The sequence below is a fragment of the Lonchura striata genome, chromosome 4A (assembly GCF_050655825.1).
Source record: "Lonchura striata isolate lonStrDom1 chromosome 4A, ASM5065582v1, whole genome shotgun sequence".
Lineage (NCBI taxonomy): Eukaryota > Metazoa > Chordata > Aves > Passeriformes > Estrildidae > Lonchura > Lonchura striata.
The window spans coordinates 11,197,496-11,224,873 of record NC_140742.1 but is presented as its reverse complement, the minus strand read 5'-3'; the positions used below and the strand labels follow the sequence as shown (position 1 = coordinate 11,224,873).

Sequence of the window (27,378 nt, the reverse complement as noted above, 5' to 3'; positions counted from 1 at the left end):
CAGATAATTAAAAGCATGCAGCTTTATATTTCTCTCATTTTGGAAGTTTATGGTTTTACTTTTTGTTTTTGCATAAGCATAAAGGCATTTGGTGGTGATGCTGGGTTGGGAAGTTACCATTGAGTTAAACCTACTAAAATCTTCTCTTTCTGAGTGCTGAATGTAAAAAAAAATAGTCTGTAATTTATTTTATATGGAATAAAACTCATGTGGTCCTTCTTGCATGATTAGCAGGGTGGGTATTTGTTTAGTGGTTTGTAATTTTTAATTTTCTTTTAATGCACTTCAACACATCAAATATTTAATATCCATAGCTCATCCTTTAGAGATATGCATGTTGACTGCCAATAGTTGACCAACTTCCTGGAGACTGTAAGTGTTATTTGTGAACTTCAGTAGGGTTTGCAGGAAGAAGTGAATATTATGCAGGAGAGTAAAAGATTCAACAACTCATGTTTAAAGAGAAAATCCTGGTACCCTCAGCTTGAAGGACAGCTGTTTAACTTTTGATTTAAAAGGACATGTTTTCCAGAGAGGACAAACACATGTTTTGTTACAAATGAGTATAGTGTGACAGTCATAAAGCTTGTTTTCTGGCTTGGGACTAGCACAGTGTTGGAGCTGTGGCTGCAGGAACTCTGCACATGGAATTAATGTGCTCAAGCCAGGGATGCAGATATAATTTCCTGTGTCAAGTGAGAGATTCAGTTGAAAACAATACAAATGTGTGCATGTATGTACTGTTGTATGTCCACTTCCCATCTGCAGTCTGGACAGACATTCAGTTATCTTCATTTACAATGAGGGAGATGCATTTATTGCTATGGAATGATTCAAAAATATAATAGCCAGGCATAAGTAAATATTAGAATACTGGTTTTACAGTGATCTGTGCTTTTGAATAGGCAAGGGACCAAGAAGTACAATGCTAGTTTAAGGCTGCTGTTTCTGCAAGCTAACTGTGTATTGCTTGTGAGTTCTTGTTGCTGAACACTCATTGATTTATGTTTGTTAGGATCGTGCGCATCGTATTGGTCAAAAGAAACCAGTACGGGTGTTTCGACTTATCACTGATAATACTGTTGAAGAGAGGATTGTAGAAAGAGCTGAAATAAAACTGAGACTGGACTCTATAGTTATACAACAAGGTATCAACTGCTATATATGTTTGTCTGCAACAGAATTGTTCAGTCCCTTAAAGTACGGTTAAATAACTGTACAAATGTACAGTGTTAGAGAAAGCAGGCCTTGTGTATAATGGCAGTGTATTAAATCAACCTAATGTGCAAGGTATTCACTTGTTCAGCTGGATTATTTTTAAATTCTGTTTTCCTGATTAATGTAGACATGGACTTGCAATGAGTCTAAATGAGGAAAGTAGACTACAGTTGAATAGATGTTACTTAGTTTTGTGGTATGTTAAAAAGAAAAAAAAGCAAATCAGGTATGTTCCATGGCAGTTGAAATAATAATATACATATGCTTCTTACCACATGAGAGTTAACTGAACAATAAAACACCTTTGTGTATTTTTGTTTGGAAGCACTTAGAGGAATAGTTTGGCAAAACTAAGGTACTCAAGCTAAGTTTTTAGGGTTGTTTGTATTTACTGAAGGGTGGGATACTGAAAGGATGATGGTCAGAATTTTGATAGCATGAGAAGAGATAGGATTAGTGAAATATTGGGACAGCAATTAAATTTTGGGAAGAATAATTAGAAAATTGGGTTGAAATCGGTGATGTAAATGTTGAAAATGTCAAGCACTTTGTAGTGGCTAGTAGAGAATACATTGTAGTTTTTCATCTTGAGATAAGATTGTGACCTTAAAAGTTGAGCTAACTTTGTAAGAATAAGAACTTGTAAAATTTGGATTATCTAAATGTGAAATCTTTTTTGTTATGGCTTGAGTCAAAGTTGTTTTTTAATTTCCTGACTTCTGTTTATTTTCATCTTGAGTGAAATGTATTTTTTCTGTATGGTTGTTCTGTTTTTCCTTTCTTGTTCTGTCAGTGAAGTAAAAAAAATCCACTGCTTGCACGGTCCTACTAGAACTGCCATATTATAACTGTCAACATATTCCTTGTGATTGTAGGAAGGCTTATAGACCAGCAGTCCAACAAACTGGCAAAAGATGAAATGCTGCAGATGATCCGGCATGGAGCCACACATGTGTTTGCTTCCAAAGATAGTGAGCTGACAGAAGAAGATATAACCACTATTCTAGAAAGAGGTGAAAAGAAGGTTAGAGACCTGTTTAATATGGAATTCAAAATACCTATGCAGAAAATGGAATAAGATCTATTGTTACTTTACTATTTGTGCAGACTTAAAATATTATGGAAGTTTTGAAGAAGTAGAATTAGTGATTGTAATTATTTTCAAGGTTCATGCTGTGTGCATCATAAGCACTGCCAATAATTTGGACAGACACAAAGTCTTTATGGAACTTCATGAGCTAATAGATAGCTCTATGAAGAAATGAACTGCCATTTCAGCTCCAAGGAGATGGGCATAAATTTAATTTAAATTTTAAAGTTAAATTCTACAGTTGTAGGACTACATCCCAGCATAATCAATTCAGTTTAATGGAGAGTCTTGAAGTCAGATTGCTCTAAATTGAAAAAGACAATGGTATCTCTCTTTGGAAGAAAGTATAAATAAAAGTTAAAATCAGAAAGAAGATATTGAGAATGTTGAAGTAATGATAAAAGCTATTTTTTTTTTCAGAAAAGATTAAATAGCTTGAATGAGCCTAAAAATACCTTCCTCTCATTTTAGACAGCTGAAATGAATGAACGATTGCAGAAAATGGGAGAGAGCTCCCTACGAAATTTCACTATGGACACAGAGATGAGCCTATATAACTTTGAAGGTGAAGATTACAGAGAAAAACAAAAGGTAATTTTTTGTAGCATTTAAGACTTCAGTTTAAATGTGCAAGCTTAAAAGCCATACTATAAATGCTATGACTATGAAGGTTTCTAGATTCTAGAGAAGTAAGAAACTATGGAAAAATTCATTTCACTGTGCCTGGGCAGTAATTTTAAACTACTGAATTTTTTTTAAACTACTTTCAGCCCCACTGTTTTCTTCATGGCAGAATCCGATAACGTTGCTGAGATGTTATTCCTTCTGTAATGAACCACTGTGTTGCATGTACTATACTGCTATATGCTATAGCAGTACTATACTGCTGCAGTCAGTATTATTTTGCTGTTGTATAACTAAGGTGAACAAACAGGCCTGATAATTAGCTTTTATGTGGATCTTGGACTTGAGTCTATTTTTATAGTGAAGGTTTGTCTCAGTTTGAAAGACAAGTGTCTGCAAAGGAAGGCAAGAACCTCCCTTGGGCTAGAAAATGTAGACCCCTTACCTCTGATTTACTATAATTTGAAATGAGGGGGCTCTCAGGCAAAGATATGAGATAGAAATAACAGTTCTTTACTAGTAGGTGTAACAAGGCACCAACAAACACCAAGAGCCCTGGCATTAACAAGAAGCAGAACCAGGAGCCCAGCAGGATTTGAGGAGCACCAGGCTGGGCTGGCAGGATGTGTTGGCAGGCAGGGGTGCGGGGCTGCGGTGCAGCGAGAGCAGTGCTGGAGACACAGCAGGAACGAGCACGGCAGCCAGGCTCCCAGCAGGGCAGGGAGAGGCAGGCTCAGGATCCCAGGCACCCGAGCAGGTGGGGATAGGTCCCTCTTTCAGTGAAGTAGGTGCCAATAAGGTCCCAGTTCAGTGGCTGCTCTCACAAGCAGAGGCTCACCCGTGTCAGAAGCAGCAGCTCTGGCTGGGCTCTGGTGGCAGCAGTGATTTCCCTCCCCCAGGCAGCAGCTCCAACCTCCAAAGCTGGGAGAGAGGGAGCCTGCAGCTGCCCCAGCCTCCTCTTTTACCTGCCCAGTTCCAGAGGTAATGTCTGTCCCTCAGAGAGAAACTCACAGATAAGGGAAGAGCAACCAGATGCCTTCCCCCCATGAGCTTGGCCACAGAAGCTAGGGACTTCTTATAATATGAGGGAAGCTGGACTAGACAAAATGCAGGTCAAGCCTATATGGTTAAAGCTACATTCTCTGTTTATTGTCTAAAAGATGGCAGTTTATATACACTTCAATATAGTTTACAGATTGTGAGCACACTATCATTGGTCAGCAAACATTGTTTGCCTTTGCTTTGAGGTGGTCAGAGTTCTGCACTATAGCTCTACACTAATTCACACCCAGAAAACCTATTAACACTGTGGTTACCTTAAAGTAATTTCTAACTGCACAACAACTATTTTCTTACTACGCCAAAGGCTTCCAGGCCCCACCAAGGCCGCTTATCAGAGGCCTAGTCTGGGGGTAGCTCAACCTTCACTCTAAATACAAAATCATGTCCTGTCTCTCTCAGAAATCTGGTAACGGGCCACTTGTTTTGTTTTTCTTAAATACCCCGTTGTTAATGTTTTCTAGCAATTTATGGGAAAAAAGAATTCTCTAAGTAAAAAGAAACAAAAGGAAAGAAACCTAGCCCCCAACAAAGTTTTAGTTTGTACATTGATTTTACTTAATAATAGAAGGATTGTCCATACAAAGAGGTATTACTCAATCCCACAGTGTTTGCTTTGTGTCCCTGTTTTGTACAAGATGTATATTGAAGATGTCCTTAAGGTCTTACTTGGAATCAGATTTGTGAATTCTTACTTGTTAACTACAAAATACCCTTCTAACTCTGGCTTTTATTGATTTTGAAAAAACATCTAGAAAAATAAATTGTTTGATGAGAATATAGTACAGTGTGTGGGTATACACATAAAACTCTTTGTGTTGATAATTTCATTACAAGAAGTGGGTTAAATACTGCATAGTATGAAATAACATTAAGGATTTAGTTAAGATTAATTGATTGCTAATGGCTTTTTTGTCTGAGTTGTAGCCTTTATAGAGGTTTTTCATTGTGATATTTAGAAGAGAAGCAATTTATATCACAAGAAATTAGAGAATTCAGAGCCCAAGTCTTCAGTCCTTCCATTGTGTTTTGGTAGATGGAGTCATAACCCTACTCAGGTGTCTGAAATACTTAGAATACTGTAAAATAATCTGTTCTTGCCACTGCACTACCTTACTCGTCTTGTGTATTATCTTTTAAGTGCCTAAATATTTGTTATAATCAGCTATAATTTTTAGCTTATTTTTGAGCTCTATTGTAGTATCCAAATTATTGAGCATAATCATTAGATTTGCTGTGCAGAAATACATTCCTGTTTTGCAATGCCATATTAGTCATTATTCTTGTGACTTTAGAGAAGCAGACAGTTACTTAAGTAGCTTTTTATTCTGTTCTGTGAGTAGCTGAGCATGATGGAATGGATTGAGCCTCCAAAAAGAGAACGCAAAGCCAATTATGCAGTGGATGCTTATTTCAGAGAAGCCCTACGTGTCAGTGAACCAAAAGTCCCAAAGGTAAGAAGGTGGCAAGTGTGGAAGGGTTTTATGTTGTTCTTTTGCTCCTCCTCTTCTATGCTGCATCACTGGCTATACCCCTGTATATTTACAAAGTTATGTGTTCACTGCTGCTGAATTATGATAGTTTACTTGCAGAAAAATTAAGCTTCTATAATGTTGATTTATCTGTATGTTTTTGAAGGCTCCACGACCTCCAAAACAACCAAATATTCAGGATTTTCAGTTTTTCCCACCACGGTTATTTGAACTTCTGGAAAAAGAAATTCTGTATTACCGTAAAACTATAGGATATAAGGTAATGCATATTTTTCTTTTCAAATCGGTGAAATGTATTTGTATCCCTTTTTGTAAATTTGTTGCAACTTTGGCTTGTCAAGTTATTGTGAAAGAAATGGCTTAAAGCCTCTATTCTTCTGTTTCTCTTCCAATGAGGAGCAGAAAAAATAATCTGTTGTTCTTTCCTTCACTAAAAATTCTACATCTGTGTAGTTTTGTGTTTTGTGGTGGATTCCTAACAATAAAATAGAGTAGAAGAAGGAAAGACAGTTCTGATGCTTCATATGCTCAAAACCAAAGGTGTGCCATATGGTCTAAGGTGAGGATAATTTGGCTAATATAAAGTTTATGTTCAGAGTATGATTTTTTGGTGAAAACTCTTGTATGTCTTATTTAGAAAATAAGATAATAGTGATTTTGTATTGATATGAAGGTAATTAAAATAACATCAGTTTTCTTTGGATTTGAGTAGGATATAAAAGGTTTAAAGGCATGGAGAAGTCTGAATGTATTACTACTACAAAAAGGAAACAAGACAACAGATTTCTCAATTTTCCTTTTATTTTTTCTTCTTACTGTGCCTTAGCTGAATTTTTCCCTTTTCCCTGCTGACATAACTGGACAAGCAGTGAACAGATTCTGTTATCCTTACACGGGCCAGTATTGATTGAGTAAACCAAATGGATTCTCTACTTCTAGCCAGACATGTCTGTAACTTCCTTTAAAAAGCCTCGGGTTTTGTGACAGGTTGCAAGAAAAAAAATCATCTAAAAATGTGTTGGAGAACATAAAATTGTCATACAAAGCAACAGATAGAAAATTTGTGAGAGTAGAATTAATATTAGCAAAATGTATTTTTAAGAAAAAGCAGAAGGTTTTTAGAATCTTGTTTGTAGCCAAAATAAATTCATGGGGATGTCAGGATAGAATTAAGATAGGTATGCAATTAGTTTAGGGAAAGACTTTATTAATTAATGCTCCAACAAAGAAGGATGAGAAAATTGCTAATGTTAACAATATGCATATAAAAAGAGGTGTTTCAGACCTGTTATGGAAACCTGTCAGCCTGGAAACGTTGAACATGAATAGTTGTTATCTTAAAAGGTTAGTATGACAGTTTACTGTTGAGGAAAGTGATAAATATAATTAAATTAAATAGCTTTGAAATGGAAGTATAACTTCTAATCAGAAGAGAGTTTATTATAAATACTAAAAACTGCCATAACCAATATCAGAAGGTAGCCAATAGGCAAGAGACCAAGCTTTATGTGTCAGTCTTAATTTAAACCAGTAAAGTCAAGAAGATTTCTTATGTATCAAAACCAGCCTAACAGTTCTTATCTTCCACTGCCTTTTGCTGCAGCAATAAGTAAGATCTGCTAAACCTTTACTGAATACTGGTTTCTGACTTGTTTGCTGTTGTGTGCAGTGGAATTGGAGTACAGTTGAAAGGTCACAAATACTAAATTGGTCAGTGTGGAGAGGGACAGATAAAATGTTACTTGTTCCTGTTTACATCATGTTGTGTCCGTTCCTTACTTGGGCAGTGTGCATGGCTTTACTGGCAGAACTTAGAGTTTGACTGTATTTACAAAACATTGTAAACCAATGAATGTAGGAAAGCAGGCCCTTTGCTAGTGAAAATCAGTGAGCTGTGACAGCTCAGCCTCTCACAGTATCCCGAGGTCATGGTGTGCAGGAGTGGTGGGTTCAGGGCATAACGAATTTAGAACTTAAAGACAGTCCTATTTTTGGGAGGAGGGGTTTAGGCAATAAGATCTGAATCTCAGTAGAGCACATTTGGTAATTTGTACAGATCAGTGCTTTTAAAATGCTGTCTTTGAAATAACATTGCTGCACTACTGCTTTTTGATACCCCTGATTTTAGGTCCCCAGGAATCCTGATCTTCCAAATGCAGCTCAGGTACAAAAGGAGGAACAAAAGAAGATAGATGAGTCTATGCCTCTGAATACTGAGGAAAGTGAAGAGAAAGAAAAGCTTCTAACACAGGTAAAATAAAATCAGCTGAATGATTTCATCATATGATTTTGCTGGTATGGAATATAAGTAGTGGTAAATACACACAGGAAAGCTATGCTGATGTTATTGAAAGAAGAAAGCACAGAACATGTAATGATATTGATTAGTTTTGCTTTGAGGAACCTTTCCTGTCCTTGAACAAGTTTACATTTTAGTCCTCTACTGTCTCCTTGAAAGTCCTTGAACATTTCTGAGGCAATAGCTTGTATATAGTAGATGCACTACCCAGCAATACATGCAGAAACCCAGTCAGTGGGCTCCTTCTACATGCATAAAGCTTGTGTGTTATGTCACATCCATTAATTTTTGTCCCAGTCAAGTTGTTAGGCATGTTCTTTTTATACTGGGACTGAATTTCTGTCACTGACTAGTTTCTTGACCTTTTGGCTGACTATCCTGCTGAGTGGGCTTATGAAAAGCTGATTGTTAAGGAGAAAGGTGTGTTCAAAGTAACAGGACTTTTTGATTCAGAAAGTTTACTGTAGAAGGATTGGAGATGGTGTACCTTGGAAGAAAATTCCAAGGTCACAATTTCACTGTTAATTTCATCTATATATAGCAGAGGAAATATTTAAGCTGGTGCTGATATGTATATCAATACTGCTGTTAATGATTAAAAAGAAATAGTTGTATTGTGTATGTTAGATACATATATATTAGTTCACATATGTCTGAACATGCTAATGGTGGAATGAGCTTACTCAGCTGGAGAACTGACAGGGTTCCTTGTAAATACATTTCTGTGACGAAGGAAACTCGGTGCACTACAGATTATTACCCAGGCATGTGATTGTCTTGTTTCTTGTCATTTTCTGCTTTCCCTGTCTTTAAATTGTAATGTTTCTTTCTTGGATGATGTTTTTGTGCATTGCATCTCGCTTGTTCAGTTTTGGGTTGATTTCTTTGGTACATAACAAATTCCCTCTTTGACAGTGCTTTAGAGTTTCCATTTGATTGCATCTTTTTGGATTAGAGATATTTTCTTCATGTACTTATGCTTTCATCCAGCTGTTTGTCTGGTTCCAGGTTTGTAAATGTCTGAAGTAGGAGCTCTTGCTTTAGATACTTGCACTGCTCTAAGAACTTATGATGACAGGCATTGCTGCACCTTGTACTCCTCTGAAGTGTGATGCCTGTATCTGCAGAAGTGTGACAGTCACTGAGCTTGTTTCTTTGGAGAAGTATCACAAAAACTTTAAAAAGAAAGTATAAAAAGCTGTTACTAATGCACGTGGGGTCATGCCCAAAAAAACCTCTTTAGTTATAGATTCAGTAATAAGCCCTGGATAACTCAAGTTCATGGAGATCCTGAAAGGCCATTAGCCACTGTAATTATGTGGTGTTGCAGAGGAGCAAATGATGCATACATAAATCAGAATTTTGGAAAATGCTTCCCTTCAACCTGATAATGCCTTCATGATCTCTTGTTGCTTACAGGGTTTTACAAACTGGAATAAAAGAGATTTTAACCAGTTTATTAAAGCTAATGAGAAATATGGTCGCGATGATATAGACAATATTGCCCGTGAGGTGGAAGGAAAGTCACCTGAGGAGGTCATTGAGTACTCAGGTTTGTGATACTATGAAATATATTTATTTCCTAATACCAGAGTATTACCATGATTTTTTCTACATGTTCTTTTAAAATACAAGATAGAGAATTTGGATGCATTAAGATTATTTTTTTTGTTAAAGTATGCAACGTTGTTTTTTTCCCAAAAGGCTATATTTATAATTTTGATCTTTTAGCATACAACTAACACATACAGCTGCCTTTAGCCCTCCTTAATCAAGATTTATAATTTGATCTAGTTAATGCTCACTGACAACATGGAGTTGTGAAATTGTGCATTTGCCTTATAGTGCCAACGTGATTCTTTATGCTGTATCTCTGCTATTTTACGTAGTACACTGTATCTTTGTCTTTTGTATTTACACAGTGCTTTTGAGATTTCTTTCCTGTTTCAGCTGTGGATGTAATTTTACTAAATACCTTCATAAAATCAACTTTGTAATGTTCTTCCTGTAGTTAAAAAGGAAGAGCTCCACAAAAGTTCCCTTCGGTGTTTAATTTATTTTACAATTAATTATGTTGCGTGCAAATTTTGTTAGAAGTTTTACTAAGCTTTCACTTACAGTTAACTTTTAAAGATACTGAAGAAAGAGTCAGTGCAGGATTATGTTTTGGCTAGCACAGTAAGCTGGAGAGCATTAGCTCGCTGTTTAAGATTTAATGGAACCACAACCAAATTTTTTTTTTTTTTTTACCAGAGGTTCTTAACAGTAAAGTCAGAGCAGAGGAAAAGATTATATTAAACAATTTTGTTCTGTTTTTTTAGCTGTTTTCTGGGAACGTTGTAATGAACTACAGGACATTGAGAGGATTATGGCTCAAATTGAACGAGGAGAGGCAAGAATTCAAAGGAGGATCAGTATCAAGAAAGCCCTTGATGCCAAAGTAATTATTCTAGTAATTATTTTTGTTTTCTGCAGCTGATTTCTTCCAAAGATTCCTTCAGAAAGGGAATAATCGGGGATGAGAGTTCTGTCTTTTTATGTAGCATAGGTAGTATACCATCTCTCAGTGATCTACAGTATCATGTCATGATTCCTTGATGTAGCATTGTGTGTTTATTAGTCCTTATTTTTGTTTTGTGTTCAGATTGCAAGGTACAAAGCACCTTTTCATCAGCTGCGGATCCAGTATGGAACAAACAAAGGGAAAAATTACACGGAGGAAGAAGACAGGTTTCTGATCTGCATGTTACACAAGATGGGCTTTGACAAGGAGAACGTGTACGAGGAGCTGAGGCAGTGTGTGCGCAACGCGCCTCAGTTCAGGTTCGACTGGTTTATCAAATCCAGAACTGCCATGGTAGGTACCACTGGCAGCGACGAGGCATGACATGAGCTACCTTGTTCTTTTTTTAAGCTCCACCACAGAAAAGAATAACTTTGGGTTTTATTTTCTGTTTTTTTAAGTAACCTTTTGCCTTAGTATAGCAAAAATGCAATACAGCTGAAACACAGATTAGAAAACCTGCCAGACTGAAGTCCCTTGTTACCCAGAGGTATTAATGCAGAGGTAGACTAGACTTAAAAATATCCTTGTTACTTTTATTGCAAACTGAATGTTTTACTAAACATTATCTCAAATATGACTCTTTTAGAGTTGTTGCATAATACTAAAGACTGAAGACATCTTGGAGAAGGGAGCAGCTTTTATAATACAGTATTTAATTTCTATGAGCATGAGGAAATTAGAAATTAATCACATAGAAATTAATCACTGAAGCAATAGGTTTAAAATGCACTTTGTAGTTGTGAGTGTGGATTAACCCATGCAAATGCTTAAATTTCTTTAGGTATACTTTACTGAAAATTTTGTTTGTATTTAGAGAATATAATACAAGGTCAGTAGCAAGTAGACGAGTAGTCAGAATTTTAGACCAGAGCCTTTAATTTTTAATTTAGTCATTAAGCAGGAATTGATAACACTAACAGAAGCTTTGATGGTTACAAATATTAAGGTATGTAGGTACCAACATCAGAATATGGGACTCTTTCAGTGGTAAAAAGCTGTTGCATGTGCCCCAAAATTTTTGCTCAGTTCTTTCTACTTGTTGTTCGTCCTTATTTCCTGACCTCAGGATTTGTTTGTCTGAAAGAATGTTCTTTCAGAGTTCTGGGTATGTACTAAGAATAAATAAAACATAAAATATTTAAAATGTGTATTTGAATAGGTGGGTATATTTGCTTTTCCCAGTGCTTCTTATAATTATGCAATGCACTTTTTACTTGCTATTTCAGCAGTTGAAGTGTTTTTGGTAGTGCAGCAGTTAGCCCTTAATTAAAAAGAATGACAAGTGTTTCTTACTAAAGTGTCTGTTTGAAGAAATACTGGATTTTAAAATTATGTCCATAAAGAGAGAAGTCTGCAGTATTTAGCACATTAAGAAGTTTCTTTTAAGCTGTCTATGCAGGAATTCATTTAAATAAATCATAGAAATGGGTACTAGAAATTAAAAATGTAGCTCAGCGTTTAGTATTAGTTGATATATAGTTGTCAGGGGTAGTTAAATATTCAATTTAAGTCTTGCAGATCCTTATGTTCAGTGTACTTTTTCTTTAAAGGGGATAGAAATAATTTGTTCAAGTGTAGAAATGTGTTCTTTGGGGTCTTAATGCTGAAACTGAAACACTGCGAATATAGGGAATCTTTGGGCTTAGGTTTTCTTTTAAAATTCTGTTCATTAGTAATTTTAGTTTTCCTGGTACTACATAGTTGAAAGTTGGAAGTACCAACTTAAAACAATCATTCACTTTCAATGTGCATTTAATTTTTTGAAATGTTTTGAATTATCATGCTCTGTATGTTTTAGTAATATAGCTGATATATTCTAATGTCCTGAGATTTGTGGAGGTATTAATTTCTATGGGTCTATTTTGCACCAGTTCAGTGATTTTTCTTTTTTTTTTTGTGAAGAAATGTGTTGGAAAATCACATGATAATAACGATGAATGAAGTGTAAATACAAATATTTATAGAGGAGTAAGTAAGTGAAAGTGGCGAAGGCTTCCTAAAATACTGAAATTCACATGTGATCTTTTAAACTCATATGAAACAAGATAAAAAGGGCAGCATAATTCACAAAAGGGCTTAGCAGGCTCTTTGAGAAAGCTTTGTGTTCTAACCACTAGATGTCTCTTGAATTCCATATAAATAGCTAATTTATCTTCCATTTTACTATTTCTGTTTGTTCTCCTGAAGATTTCTCTTTGAAAAACAAATCCTGCTTCACTTAATTATTTCAAAATCAAATGGTTTACTCAAAATATGAATTCTTAAAGACACCATGAGTGCCTAATATTGGTTTTTTTGCTCTTTATATTGAGCACAGGTTTCTTTGTTTGTTTGTTTTTTAATTTCTGTCCATGCAAAATATCATGGCAGTAATGAAGCATGTATCTGTTCTCTGAAGTCATAAATTATGCATATTCTCTTTTAGCTTTCTGCAAACACTCCCCAGCATAAGAGAAATGACTTTGTAGTAAATACAGGAATACCCTGGCCTGTGGACAGAGCTGAGGGCTGCCTTTGCTCCCAAGTCAGCATCTCTGCCTCCAGCCATGTGGAAGGCAATGCTTCAGTGCTCCCATCTTACTTATTGCAATCCAGATCTTTATAGCTGTGAGGGAGTCAATGAAGTATGTCTTCTCTCTTTCCATCCAAAAGAGGAAAGTATCAGGCCACACAGAATAAAAAGTCATCTCTGAAAGTGCATGGCATTTTAAATAAGTGTATTTTTGTAGTACTAAAATGGAATGCAGCAGTCCATATGGAAATTTCAGTAGTTTAGTGCAGGATTTATCACTCAGATTATTTTTCATGGTAGATGTAAAATAAAACTGTGTGTATATCACATCTTACTGTCAACTGATTCTGTGATTCTCCAGAGAAAATTGTTCTTGAGTCCATCCTGTGTCCACTGCAGATGCTTTGGGGCAGTAGTCCATCTGGAAAGTCTAACCATGAACCTGAACACTTTATAAATGTATGTATTTATGCAAGCATTTGTCCCCAGGAAAGAGGAGGATCTTTGAGTGCCTTAGGCAAGCGGATCAAGGTTATTTCTTAGTCCTTTCAGAGTAGTTGCTTGTTTTAACACAATCCCATTTCTCATATGCTAGAAAAAATCCAGGTTATGATGATGAAACAGCTTGTCATCACTCTTTACCTCAGCTCCTAAGTCTGAATGCAGTGTACACAGATTTAAATGATGTACAATAGTTTGGCATGTATGTAAAATAGTTGACAAATATTTTACGTCATTTGCAAAAGATGTAAAATAGTTGACAGTCATCATTCTATTTTGGTCTTTTTTCATCTCTGTTCATCTGTAGAGTGTAGGTTTTTGGGACAGAGGCTCTCTTTTGATCTATGTTTGAGGTTGCAATATATATTGGGATGGCTTGAACTCAAGTTTGCTCAGAGTTGTTGCTTTTTTAATCTGAATGTTGTTTGGGTGGAATTTGAGGGAGGTGATTGATTGAAGTGAGAGTATTTTAGCTCCAGAAGGACTGTCACATACCAAGGCACAAGCATGGCACCCGAATTGTGGTTTAACCTTTACTGGAGGGTGTGGGGTTATTGCTACTGGGATGTGATAAAAGTGACTTATTACAGTACTTTGTTGGTGAAGCTACAAGCATGACACTGGAACATTTCTGGAAGGGACTTGTAAAGAAAAATGTCCTGAGGATTTTTTTGTGTGTGTCTGATAAAAAGAATTCAGGTGGTGGTAGGATTCTCTGTGTCCATTCTAAAGACACAGTTTTTGCCCAAGGCCATGGAGCATCTTTTGTAGAAGAGTCTGTGGAAACTGTAGAACTTAAAAACTGTGGTGAAGCTTGAGGCTTTGAATATCTCAAAGATGAGTCACATGCCTGCCTGTTTGGGAAGGTTCAGGCCAGGAAAGCACCATCGTGTCTTACCCATGATGGACCATGATGGCTGGGGCAGTATCCAGCTTTTGCAGATGCTGAGAAAATAGAGGCTAATTTCTGGCCAAAAAGGTCACCTGTTCACTTCATTGCAAAGGGACCCATTGTAGGTTAAGATACCTGCTACTAGGTAATTCTAGGATAGTCTGTTTCAAAAATAACTTCACTCAGTTCAGCAGAGATGAAACATATTTTTTGGGCTTTTTTTTTTCCTCAGAAGAGAGCTTCCCACTTTGAGTTGGAGAGAAAAAAACATGGAATCATGTTCTCCATAGTACATAGAATATACTGAATAATTATAATAAGAATAGGCACTGTTCAGTGTTTTTTAAGAGATCTTTTTCTTTTAAATGGGGTACAAGAAACTGTCCAAGTCAAGTGAGTTCTATTAAGCAAGCCAGCCATTAGTAACTGCAATGCAGATACTTTGAGTTGTACTGGAAATACTTCTTAATGTGTAAACAATCTCATGGCATTTAGTCCTGATGGCTTGCAAGTCTTGATGCTAGATGCATTTAGGGCCTATTATCTCTTGGGTCCTGTTTGAATAAAAATACAACAGTGAGTTTACTGTCTAAGACTGAATAGATTTCTGCCCAATTTGCAGCTCTGCTGTGTCTTTTCACAAAAAAACCTCCCTAGTCTGTTTGCCACAGAAAAGTATTGCTTAAGATAGCTTTGCTTTCTTTTCTCTCTGCATTAAAGACATGCTTGAAGACCTCTTTTCTAAAATCTGGCATACTGTGCTGGTAGGCTGTAATTTGCTTCATTAACCAAGATGAAAGATCACATCAGTCTTTGGAATGTCAGTTTGGAAGACAGAATCCTGAAAACTCCTTGTCAGGAGGACAGTAAATCCTTTCCTGTTTCTAAAGGTTACACTGAGGGAAAGACAGATAATAGTAACTAAGCTAATGATTAGTATTATTGAATGTTTTAGGAAAATGAAAGTGCTTTGAAATGAAGGGATTTTGAACATACTTATAGAAGCAAGGGAAGTTGTATAATTTACTTAAAAATTTGATGTGTTCTTTTTCCTTAGGAGTTTCAGAGACGCTGCAATACTCTCATATCATTAATAGAAAAAGAAAATATGGAAATTGAGGAAAAGGAAAGAGCTGAAAAGAAGAAAAGAGGAGCAAAAGCTACAGCAGTATGTTTAGCAGCACTTACTTTACTTCTAGTGGGGTAGAATTCAATTATATATTTTTTTAAAAATATAAAAGATAATTGTAGGCACTGATTGTGTTAGTAGAAACCATGAGGAGAGATTAAACTGAAATATTTGTCTATTCACAGCTCTCCTAGATTGGCTTAGGTAGGTATTCCCAATGCATAGTATTTGGGGGCTTTTTTTTTTCTTTTTTTTTGAGAAGTGTTTTGTTTAAGTAGCAGAGAAACCTTCTTTTTAGAAAGTTGCACTGCTTCATTTCTACCTACTTGTGTACATTGCATGTTGCTTCAGGTTCTTCTGAGAATTTTTTTCTCCCCTATGTAGTAGTTGCTGGAAGAAGAAATGAAAGTGCTTCTTTTATTTTGAAGGGTTGTCATCTTTAGAACATAATTGTGTATAAGTCAAGGTCCTGATCTTTTCATCCAATTCATGGTATGTGTGGTGCCTGCATCAGTGAAGTTTTAAGGATATAAAAAGGGTAGGAGAATTAAGTGTCTATATCAGGAATTAATGTTTGCCTTTCCATTATATCCTGCAGAGGTGAACTGAAATCTAGAATTCATTGGGGTTGTAGATTCCCTTCTGAAGAGTCAGTTATGTATTTAAACTTTTTTTTTTTTTTGTAATGCCACCATCTTGTTAAATTTATGCTTATTTTTTTCTCTTTAGTCACAGAAGAGAAAAGCAGATTTGTCTGCTGAGAACTCTGGAAAAAAAGATGCTAAGAAAGTGAAGTCATGAACCTGAAAACTGAATGCTGAATATGAAACTGCCACTTTCTTCACTCCATCTATGTGTATTAATTGCCAACTTCTTTGTATTCATGGTACTCTTCCCCAAGTCCCATGCTTTTATTTTGCAAATTTTGTATCCTTTACAATGTCTTTCTTTACCTAAATATGCAGCTTTATATCTTATGCATTCCAGTATTTTTGTGTACTATATATTGTGAATTTCATGTCGTTGGCAAAATTCACTCAGTCCTTGGTTTTTTGAAGCTTGTGCTGAGGTTTTAGCTTTTATATGTTTTATATGCTGCTGCTTTGAAAGAAAACCTAGATTCTATAGCTGTATTATTGTTGTTTCATATCTTAAATTTATATGGCTGTTGGAAAATAAACTGACTTAATTATTTGAAGAGAGCTATACTTCACTTTTTTTTCCCTATCCTCTCTCCCTTTTTTGCATAGTTACATTTAGAGAGAATGTTAAGGTTTGTATAATTGTGCCTTCATCATCAATCGGATTTTTTTCAGAGGAGTACTTAGACAGGATCCAGGAGCATAACAGAACAAAATCTAATTAGACTGACAACCTTGTTTGCTCTCTGCATTAAATGGACATATTCTCTGGAATGTTCAGAAGAAAACCCAGCAAATACACACTTTTTGTTTTTCTTTATCAGTGATTTCTGCTGGGCCATATGCTTAAACACAGAGTGAGTTGTTTCTTAGGATGGCCTCTAGATGAAAACTTTTCTATGCCTCATAAAAGGAATTAGCTCACAGCTTCTGGTTTAAGTAGCAAACAAAATAGTTCACTCTGGTTGGTAGGCTTCTCAGTTCTGCTGCCTTGTGCTGCAAGATCTTCTCTAATTATCTCTGCTAAATTTCTTCTTTCACCTTTTATTCAACATGTCAGTCAGAAGCAATGGGGATATGTTATGGAGTGCTCCTTTTTAGTATTTCTATTTTAATGAAGGGATGAAAGTGTTGGATGTATGATTTTTTGACTTTGCAAGAATGGCCTTTATTAAGCAGGTTCACAGTTCCTGCTCACTTTGGAGTCTGCCTTTCCCAGATCAGTAGAACAGTGGCTGTGACATCTGATGTTTTACTTTAATGTTCTGTCTCTGATCTGGTGTTTAGTACAGACCTTGCTACAGTGAGACATGCCCTCATAATGTCAGGTCTAGATTAATGCAGTGTGCTTTACATGGTACTTCCCTTGAAGACAACTTGTAGACTTCTTCTAGTGCAGTTTGCTTCCTTCAGTGGTTTGAGGTGTTTTTAAAGAAACCTCTTTACTCTTTGTATTTTGTGCTTTGCATTGGCTACCTTCTTCTGTGTTTGTAAAACATAGGATTTAAAGTTCTTGAGCTCTGCCCATATTCTTCTATGTCATTTAAAATATATTGCTATGTCTTAGAAGTTTTCTGGGATTAGTATCTCTAAGTTTGATGAGGAATTTCCAGCTTTTTTCGTAGTGTCTGTTAAAGGTTTGGGGCAAAATGGCTGTGTTGATTGGATGAGCATTTCAAAAGGATTAGATTCTGTATTTTGGAATGTAACTTTTGTCCAGGGACCATGTTAATTATTTCACTGGGCTTCTATTTGTAAGACTTTGTATTTGTCTGTTGAACTTCATCTGATGAGTTGAGAGGTACATCTGCTAATGATGGGGCACAACTTCCAGGCAGGAGATTGGTCACAGGAGTCAGAGCATGCTCTTAAATGAGTGTGCAGCCCAGGTGGGATAGGTGTGCTCAGAAAGAAGCACGTCTCCTCAAAATGTGGTTCTGGTACTGGAGCAGTTAACATCCTGCTTTATCTTTGGCAGGAGGATATCCCATGTAATTGTGGAAAAAGGCTGTGCAGCTACGTGCATATATAACCACAAATCCCAGGAGCATTGCTATTAATAGGGAGAGGAAGATGCCTTATTTACATTTGCATTTTGGCTCATGTGCCACTCACTAAGTTTATGGCCTAAAATGATAAAAACAAGTTAAAAGAGATGGGAAATAAAGGCTGAAAGAGCCAATTGAAATGTTTATGGAATTACATGGCTAGGTCTAGAGCTTATTCTATTGCTCCTATTTAGCATTGGATGAATATTTTAATGTTTTAAGTCTTGAACTAAGTGTATTCTGGTTTTGTTTATTGTAGATTAGCTTTGTTTGACTTGCATGTTTTTGTGTATCCAGTTTCTCTGTGTTGCAAAGTGTATGGAAAGTCTTAAAGTGGTAATATCTCAACATGTTTTATGCAGATTTTTTGGTTTGAGTTACCACTTGAGTTAATGTTCTTTCTCAATGACATGATGCACAAACCATATAGCAAAAGATCATGCAATTGTTCTTTCAGATATTATCCCTTGATCAGACAGCTTCTCTGAAGAATGATAGATTGTCCCAGGAACTATCTGTTACCTTTTGCAGTCTGTAGTCCCCAGTTAAACTGAATGTGCTGTTGAGCAGCAGTCTTGGAGAGCATTTGGACACTATACACCAGTTCTAGCAGACTGAGCCTTCCCATCCATCATGTCCTACAGTGATAACTAAAGAAAATTGTAACAGCTGCTGGTCGGGATTAAAGAAAAATGGATCTTTCTTTTCCCTTTTTCATTCTTCCAGTTGCCAATACCCACACAATGTGTGCCTAGCAGTATCTTAAATTATGTGCTGCTGTGACTCAAAATTAGGTGATAGAAATGAAAGAATCTTTCTTTTAACTGCTATTTTTGTAGGCGAGGAATACTGTTTGTAAGAAATTAGTAAGTGCTGAATGTTATGTGACAAAAAACTTCTGAAAAGTTTGAGCCTTTAGGCAATTTTAGAGTTGCCAAAAGTGCTGCAAGATAAAACTTTTTGAAAGCTAATTTAGTTCCTTTTCAGTGGACAAGTAAAATTTGATTGTGTAAACATCAGGCTTGAAGAAAGTCACCTAGCACCTTTGACTCACCAGGCAGTGCACGTAACATCCTGGGAGAGGTCACAGCAATGGTGGTGGTTTCCTTTTCACATATTCATCATTTCCAACTCCTTAGTCCTTTTATTTTTGAGTTATATTAGTGATGACAAAAACCAATGCTGCTAGCCACCTTCATTGTTTTTAATTTCAGTTTGCTATAATGACACAGAGAAGAAAGGAGCTTTCTTCTTTCTGGTAATATTAGACCATCTTTAGATGCTGTTTGCACAAGTAGTGTTACTATCCTAAAATATTAAGTAAGATTTTTTTTTTCTTGTAGATTAGCATTGCTGTTTGCTTTAGTGATAATGCTGGTTAGGGTTTAAAAAAAAAGCAGCTGTCACTCTTTGAGATTATAAGCAAGGAGTACAGTATACAGAAATTAATCAGAGTCTTTGTAAGTGCCTGATGGTGTTGCCAAACTGATTTTTGCATTTATATATTCTATATATATATATTTGTAGCTTTGTAGCTATATGAAGGATACATGAAAGCAAAAAAGAGTTTGGCATCAATGGAAGCAACTTTATTGTGCAGTGCCTGCAGTTGCTGCTGTGTGCTGCTGTGTTACAGGCACTCTGTACACACTTCCTGCCCACCTTCAGTAGGGGGATTAAGTACTTTCAGTGATGAGAAATAAATGCCAAAGCGTTACAGGTTGAAGAAAGGTGGAGTTTTGCAGTCAGTACCAGTTTATGTGAATTTAAAATGATGAGGTTTGTGCACACATTGGCACTTGCCGTGCTGGAAGAGGTTGATCACCAACTGTAGTTCTGATCTGACTAAAGAGAGGTTGACAATTGTTACATTTTACTTAATTTTATCTGGTCCACACATACTTCAAGCATGTATGTAAATACGTTCGTGGCTCATAGTTCTAATGTTTGATATGTTCTTTTTCTGAAAGACTTAAAGTTGAACTGAGTTTGCATATTTTGAAATGTAATGTACTCTTCAATTGCATTTGCATGGTATCCATTCTTTCATGAGAGCCTTAATAGGAGTAATATTTGCTGCCTCAAAGGTATGTCGGTGTCGTGTTGTTCAAAATGACTTCTGAACTTTTTCAATCTGGGATTTGTTTCTTAAGTTGTACATAAATGAAAATAAAAGTTAATATGAACCTGATGTCTTCTGGTCATTCTGGTACACGAGTCTGTTACTTGGATACTTTCAAGATGGCTTGATTTGGTTTTGTTGCTCTTGTGCCTCCCATAACCTTCCGACCATAGTGGCTGAATGTAAGGAGGTATGTGACTGTTCCACATCTCCTTTCAAATTATAGCTTCTTGTAATCTAAAACTATACTAGTAGTGCCTATGTTTTTGTGACAGCCTTTCCTGTGTTGTCTCATAGTACAGTGTTATGCAATGTATGTTGATCCTCTATTAAAAGTGATTTGCTGGTTCCCTTTTATTTCACACCTTTGGTGTGTTCCTAAAATGAAATATTTTGGAGCTTAAGTCCAGCTGACACAATGATAGGAACCATGAATTTTGTTGCAGTTGTTGATCACTAGTAGCCTTGTGATCAAGGCTTGTGATACTGTGCTTGGAGAGGTGCATGCCCTAAATGAATAGGGCATGCACCTCTCCAAGCACAGTATTAGGATAACCTAAAAAAAAAAGGACAGACTAGAGGACAAGTTTTTCTGGTGTTGGCTGGTAGCAATTCTGTCTGCTCCTCTTTTTCAGGTGAGGCACCTAGACCAGGATGGAGGAGCTGGGAAAAGACACGTGGTTCCACCTTACCTGGTCCTCAGTAGCAGCCAGATCAATTTTTGGATTCACTCCAAGAGTTGTAGTTGTTCCAGATAGCTTTGCTATCTGGAGCTAGCAAGACAAGAAGTGGCCAGGTGTTACTATAACCTGCTTTGAGTCCTGACTGGTGTTGGGATGGAAGGGAGGGGAAGTCAGGAGCAGGAAGATGCACAGGTATGTGATGCGCTCTTAGTTGGGACCAAGCCTTTGCTTATAGGCCTTATTTCAAATCCTCCTGGGTCAGTTGACATCATAGGTGTTTCATGGCTCCTTGGAAAGCTGTCCAAACTGACAGATGGGGTGCCTTGGCACAGTTCCCAGTCCCCATGCAAGCCCTGCTCTCACAGCAGGCTCCCCATCCAGCATTTGAAATGGGGAGCAAAAAGGCTGAATCCTGAAAAAAATTGCTTGTACTAGGCAGGGGTGAGAGCTGGGCTGGGAAAATCTGTGTGTAATTAACTGGGGATTGATGGCTAAATCTATCTATTTTTATTGCTACTAAATGGAAATTGAAGGTAAAGCCACTGTAACTTGCTGAGTGAGTGGCAGTCGGAATGCCCTGGAGCTGTCTGTGTGCCACGAGTGGAGCACAGCTGGTGAGGGCACTCACTGCTGGCTGGGCTCTGCTGCTCCCTGCCCTTCCTGCCTGCAGTGCTCCCATGTTGTTTCCCGTTCAGACCCCAGGTGGTGGTGTTGGATCTGAAAGGAGGAAATGTGGAGCAGGAGAAGCTCCAGGCACTGTGAACAAAGCCAGTGGTGTGGCAATACTGAGGTGCTCTATGCAATCCCTTCCTTTCTGTGTTGACAGGGCTGTAGTCCAGCTGTCTCCTCAAGAATTGCCATTCCTTTCCAAAGATACTTGCAAACTGCCTGGCTGGCTGGTTAGTTGCTATGTAAGAGATGATTTGAAAACTATTCTTCCCATCCAGAAGTTGCATCATGTTCAACTTAAAAGGCTTCTATCAAAGTTTGAACTGAGCTATAGCTAATGTGGCATTCAATACTCAGAGCCAGCATGCAAGGTCTGCGTTGGCTTTGTTTTAGAGCACATTCAATGCTTGAAGGCAGGCATATCTGCACCACAAAAAGCAGGACTTTTCTTCAAGGACTTACTATTAAGATCATGTTGCTGTAATTAAAAAAAAAAAAAACCAAACCAAAAACCCCTACCCTTTCAAAATGTGTCAGCATTAATTTATGGCTTCTATACATACATATCTCTGAAATAATTTTACTTATTTATGTTACAAAGGGTTGATTAATGTTACATGACTGAACATGTGGAAGAGGCACAAGAAATTTCTTTTTCTTAAGTGTCAGCCTTGGACACTCAGCATTTTCTTTCAATATTCAAAAAGAAATTTAATTTTAGCTTTTTGTGATACTCACTGGTAATTAACTGCTCCATGTACTGCATCTTATTATGCTGCGGGCCTGAAGATTTTCTGTTGGAAACAAAAATCGATTTCAACAAATTCAGTTATTGCCATCTTATTAGGTTATGGTACTCAATGTAAATTAAAGTTTTGAATTTGTCATCGATCAATAGATGCAATTATTGATTTGGGATGTATGAGGTAAAAAGTGAATAAATAAGTTTTTGTCTTTGTTTTTATAACATGAAAACATGTCAAAATTTATTGAGCTGCAAGTTACTTTGTTCAGTAGTGAACCTGAGGCAGAATCAGAAACTCACGAATAATGGTAGTCTATTTATTTCTTGGGTTCTGCAGAACTTTCTTAAAATTCTGGCTGTCAGGCATCGTGGTTTAAAGGCTTGTTTAGAAGTCTGAGGTGCAAGGATTGGTTGGCTGTCTGACGCCAGGGCCCAGTGCCCATCCATGAATGTTGTACACAGGCAGACCCATCACCCTTCAGAAATGGATGTCTCTGCACAGAAAGCTCCTCGCAGTGCTCATTGGATCTGGAGGTGGGCAGAAAAGTCTTCCTCACTGGAGGAAACTGAAAATAATATGGAGCTAATAACAATTATACACCCTGTGCAAATCAGTGCAATCTTCTGGATTGGAATGAAAGCATTTATTACCCTCTCAATTGTTCCCAGAGTTTGGGGTGGGTGTGCCATTCCTAGCTTGCTCCCAGAGTTTGGGGTGGATGTGCCATCCTAACTTGCTCCCAGAGTGTGGATGTGCCATTCCTAACTTGCTCCCAGAGTCTGATGTGCCACCCCTTGCTCAGGGCTGGCTGTTTGGTGTGGCCCAGATGAAGCAGTGTGACAAGGCTGTCACTGCGTGTCCCTGGGGGAGCTGAGGGGCTCCTCAGTGGTTTGTGCAACAGGATGAGTGTGCTCAGCACAGCCTTGCTCAGACACTGTCCTGGGTTATATATCTCAGTTTTCTGACTTGCTCTTGGTTAAACAAAGGTGCCCACAACCTGAGAGCAGCAGTGTTGTCAGTTTCTCTGCATTAATAAATTATTTTTAATTTAAAGGGCTTTGAGGGTTTTGTTTAAGTGTTGCTATAGGAATGTTTTTCTCATCAGGAATTAGTAGTATTAATAAAAGTTGAGAAAATGCAATATTTTGTGCTGCTTTCATGGTCTTGGGCTGTTGCATTTAAGAATAGAGAGGAAAAAATTCAAGAAGGGTTGATTGAGGACATAGTTCACTTGATCAGATGGATACTGACCCCAGCTGGCAGGAAACCGATTAAAATAAAAGACAAAATAGATAGTTTTGTCAGATGGAGACCACATTCCTGTGGGTCATGAGAGGATTTATATCAATCACAGCAGCAGTAACTGCAGGTTGTACGTAGCAGGGCCTGTGCAAATACCATGGTTTGTATCTCTATGTTATACAGGTGGAAATGGATACAGATATTGTGTCAGAGTCAGTGGTATCAGAACGGAAAGTGTATATGAACTGATGTGCTAGAGCTTAGTTGATGTTTAAGCTGTTGAGGCAGATTTGAGGAGGTGTCTCTAAGGTTTGCTGTATTTTCCAAATAGAAAAATGAAGACAACACTCTCTTCCAGTTCCCTAATCACCTAGTAGCCATTCATCTTATTAGAACGACGTAAAAATCAGTGTTTTGGAATTGAAGTGACTCTTTAAACCCAAGACCCCCTGGGTCCTTGGCTGCTACATCAGGTCTTTATTATCCTGCTGCTGTCAGAGGTGGTTGTGTGCAGTTTCCTGATACTAGAGAGACTCATTACTGGTGTGAGTGTTGAGTAGAATTTCACAGTGAACCCAGGATTTTACTTTTAAATGTGGTGACACAGTGCAGCCCACTTTGTCTGTGCTCACTGCTGGTGGACTGGTGCCTAGGTTCCCTGGAATTGTGGATACAGACACCAAGACTGGCTTGGATTTCCTGTTCTTTGCAATAGTTTCTTTGATCAAATTCAGCAGGGTTTCTCTGGTGTGGCTGTAGAGAATTGTGCTTCAGGTACCTAGATGTTGTATCAACACAGATGTAGGACTGGCAGTTCTTTTTCCAAGTGTGAGGCCTCATGTTCACCTGAGCTGGGTAAAACCACCAAGAAGCAGCAGAGAACCTTTAGAACCTTTGTGCTCATACACGAGGGACTCGTGCAGCCATGGCAGTGGCAAGGGTAGAAAGAAGTGGTGTCACTGCAGCTTGCTGGAGTCCCTGGCTGTGCCTGCAGGGTTTGTGTCAGGCCATGCAGGAGAGCAGCAGCCTGGGGCTCTGAGCTGGGACATGCCATGCTCTGCTGTGTCTCTGGAACTGCAGCAAGCTCCTTCCTCTGCAGACTCTGTCGTTTCCTCTGCTAAGGTCTCTTCATGCTGTGTATTTCCTTTAGGGGTAGGATGGAGATTTATCTCTGAGTTATGGCAGCACTAAGTGATGTGGGCTATGATGTTGTATGGGGTCTCAAGGTGCTGCTGTAATATTCATAAGAATCTTGTAAGAAGATTAAATGTCTGCAGCTCTTTCCAATTCATGGCTGCTTTGAGTAGTTCACAGTATTAGGACCTTACTATGTATAAAAATAAGTAATTTATTTGCTTTCTATTGAATAAATGACATGCTGGTGGAATGATTAATGAATAAGAAATCATGAGTGTCACTGGCACACAAATAGAAATCATCATTCTCTTAAAAAATTTTTTTCTAGTTAGGTTTAAGTTTCCGTTGGGAATTACAGTTTCACTAATTCAACAAAACCACCTGATAAATAACTCATCATTTTTTATAGATGTCCATTAAATAAATCTATATTGAAGTACCAAGAAATGACACTTGTAGAAGAAACATTGCTGCAAATAATGAGAAAATTGCAGACGTATTTTATACCTCTTCTGAAAATCAAAAGGTCTCATAAATACAGTCTGTAAAAATGTCTGTGGAAGAGTTAACATAACTGTACAAGCAATAAGCCTGACCTTTCAGTGTAATTTATTTTAGATTTGCTCAATCCTTTTTTATTAAAACTAGCACATCTGAAGCAGAATTAAATCCTATTATAGCAGCTCTGTGATTGTATCAATTTTTCTCTGCCATGATACACTTTATTAAAAATTACTTTGTTTCATGTTGGTTAATGCAATCAGGGGAGTAAATGAAGTTTTGTGGTTTTTGGTAAAGAAAGAAGTGTGTAGTTTCTATATTTGAGAGCAGTGTAAATTGCTGTGAGGATCAGCTGAGTTCCAGCCCTGCAGAAATCAGTTCAGGTATTTCTTCTGGTGGCGAGACCCAGGTTCCCATCCTGTGCCACTGTCTGCAGTGGTCCAGGGACCAGGTTACACAGGACCAGCTGCATCAGATGTTTTTGTCTTAGCAAAAATATTCCTGTAAACTAGATACCACATCTGTTTCTGCCTCCTCAACAGTTCTGTGTTCGAATGCAAAATCACCAGTTACGAGCAGTGCAGCCTGTTCTGGCTCCTGTTGCCTGAGATGGCTCAGCTGCACCTTTGATCTCTCAGCAAGGATGTGAGCTCAGAGGCATCCCCTGCCCGTGTTTCACCCCTCTTTTTCCGAGGAGTGGTTGTCATGCTGGTGTTGGTGTTTGCATCAGCAGCTGTGAATGTGCTCCTGTATTTTCTGTCTTTGTGTAGGTTTTACCTGCTTTGTTTTGTTCCCTCAATTTCCTGCAGTGCAGCATTGGGTTGGATTGCAAGAAGGGGATTTAGATGGAGCCAAGTATTTCTTTGTGGTTTAAAGTCTGTCTAGTGCTTTCTTTTAACTGACCAAGATCTGCAGCACTTTGGAGTATTTACTGCTCCTATTTAATGGGCTGTTTACAATTTCAGGACCAGCCTCAGTAGCCTTGTGGAGAATATTTCCATGCTGATGACATGTTTACTGTGAATAATAAGAACTGACACATTTTGTGTGCACAGGTTAGTGCCCCCAAATCAGGTACTGTAAATTGTTGTGGGTGGGTAGCTGGTACAAGAACCTGTTTTGCTTTGATAGAGCATCACAGCAAGATCTGGAAAACACATTAGTTAATTTCTTGCTTCCTCTGCTCATTGCAGGCAAAGTGCAAGATCTCCTTTTTCCTCCCCTCTCCTGTCTCATGTGCATGGACTGGGGGAAGAGGTAGGGCTAGAGCTACCCTGAAGGGATGCTCTTTGGGGAGATGGTGCCCAGAACAGCCTTGGTGCTTTGAGGATCACAGGGGTGTCTGCAGCGTGGCTCAAGAGGCTCTGAGGCTGGTGGGGTGCAGCAGCCTCCCCCTGATCCCCTGTCCGTGTGTCCCCTTCCCTCCCAGCCCCACTCAGCAGCTGCTCCCAGTGCCCGCAGAGCTTTTACTGCCCTGGGGCTGGGCAGAGCAGGCAGCAGGAGTGCTCTCCCTGAAACAAAGGGTCTCAAGTTCTGGCCTTTAAAACGGTGTTTCAATTTGGGAAATCTCAAGTAGCCTTTTGCTTTTAAGGTACATTAAGTGTGTTATGTCACAGTAGTAAAAGTAACTCAATATTCAGATCAGGAAGGGAATGAGACCTCTGGGCAGTGTTATTGGTGGTGTGGGATTACATAAAGGAAAACTGGTCTATTGCTTATTTCCATCTGCCCACAGCAGACCTTTCCAGGTGCAATGTGTTTCATGTGATGCTTCTGGAAATGCTTCAAAACTGCAGTCTCCTAGGCTTTGGGACTGCATATATTTCTTTTAGATAAAGCCACATATGTGCAAATAGGAAGAAAAGGAGAAACTTCTAGATGAGAGCAGCCTATTCATCTCTGCATCAAATCTGAGTTATAACTTGTTCTTTTTGATTATAAATGCTACCTTCAGCATTCACTTGGAACAATTTTAATTCTGGTGACAAGCAATGAGCTAATAAGCCCCAGTGTCAAGAAATCCTTTGTTTTGTTACTTAAGAACTGCATTACAGCCAGCTCAAGAGCAAACTTTCCTTCATGGAAAGGAAACTCAGGGTGCAGGAGGGTTTGCTGCTCACTGCACTTGCCTCACCACTGAGACAGTCAGTAATGTTAACTTGAAATGAAGGCACAACAACAAAACTCATTTCACATAGACGACTGA

The 27,378-nt window shown here is 37.9% G+C and overlaps 1 protein-coding gene across 1 annotated transcript in view; it reads left to right on the top strand.

Annotated features, from left to right (window-relative positions):
• The window catches only part of SMARCA1 (SNF2 related chromatin remodeling ATPase 1), a 31,992-nt gene extending 15,411 nt beyond the window's left edge, over positions 1-16,581 (top strand). Inside the window, exons 14-24 of the mRNA XM_021547871.4 lie at positions 1,016-1,148; positions 2,094-2,242; positions 2,780-2,899; positions 5,335-5,445; positions 5,630-5,743; positions 7,613-7,735; positions 9,203-9,335; positions 10,105-10,223; positions 10,428-10,640; positions 15,312-15,422; positions 16,113-16,581. Of these exons, the coding sequence (XP_021403546.2) occupies positions 1,016-1,148; positions 2,094-2,242; positions 2,780-2,899; positions 5,335-5,445; positions 5,630-5,743; positions 7,613-7,735; positions 9,203-9,335; positions 10,105-10,223; positions 10,428-10,640; positions 15,312-15,422; positions 16,113-16,184 (1,398 nt within the window). The 3' untranslated portion in view covers positions 16,185-16,581. The remainder of the gene's footprint in view (positions 1-1,015; positions 1,149-2,093; positions 2,243-2,779; positions 2,900-5,334; positions 5,446-5,629; positions 5,744-7,612; positions 7,736-9,202; positions 9,336-10,104; positions 10,224-10,427; positions 10,641-15,311; positions 15,423-16,112) is intronic.
• The last annotated feature ends 10,797 nt before the right edge of the window (positions 16,582-27,378 follow it).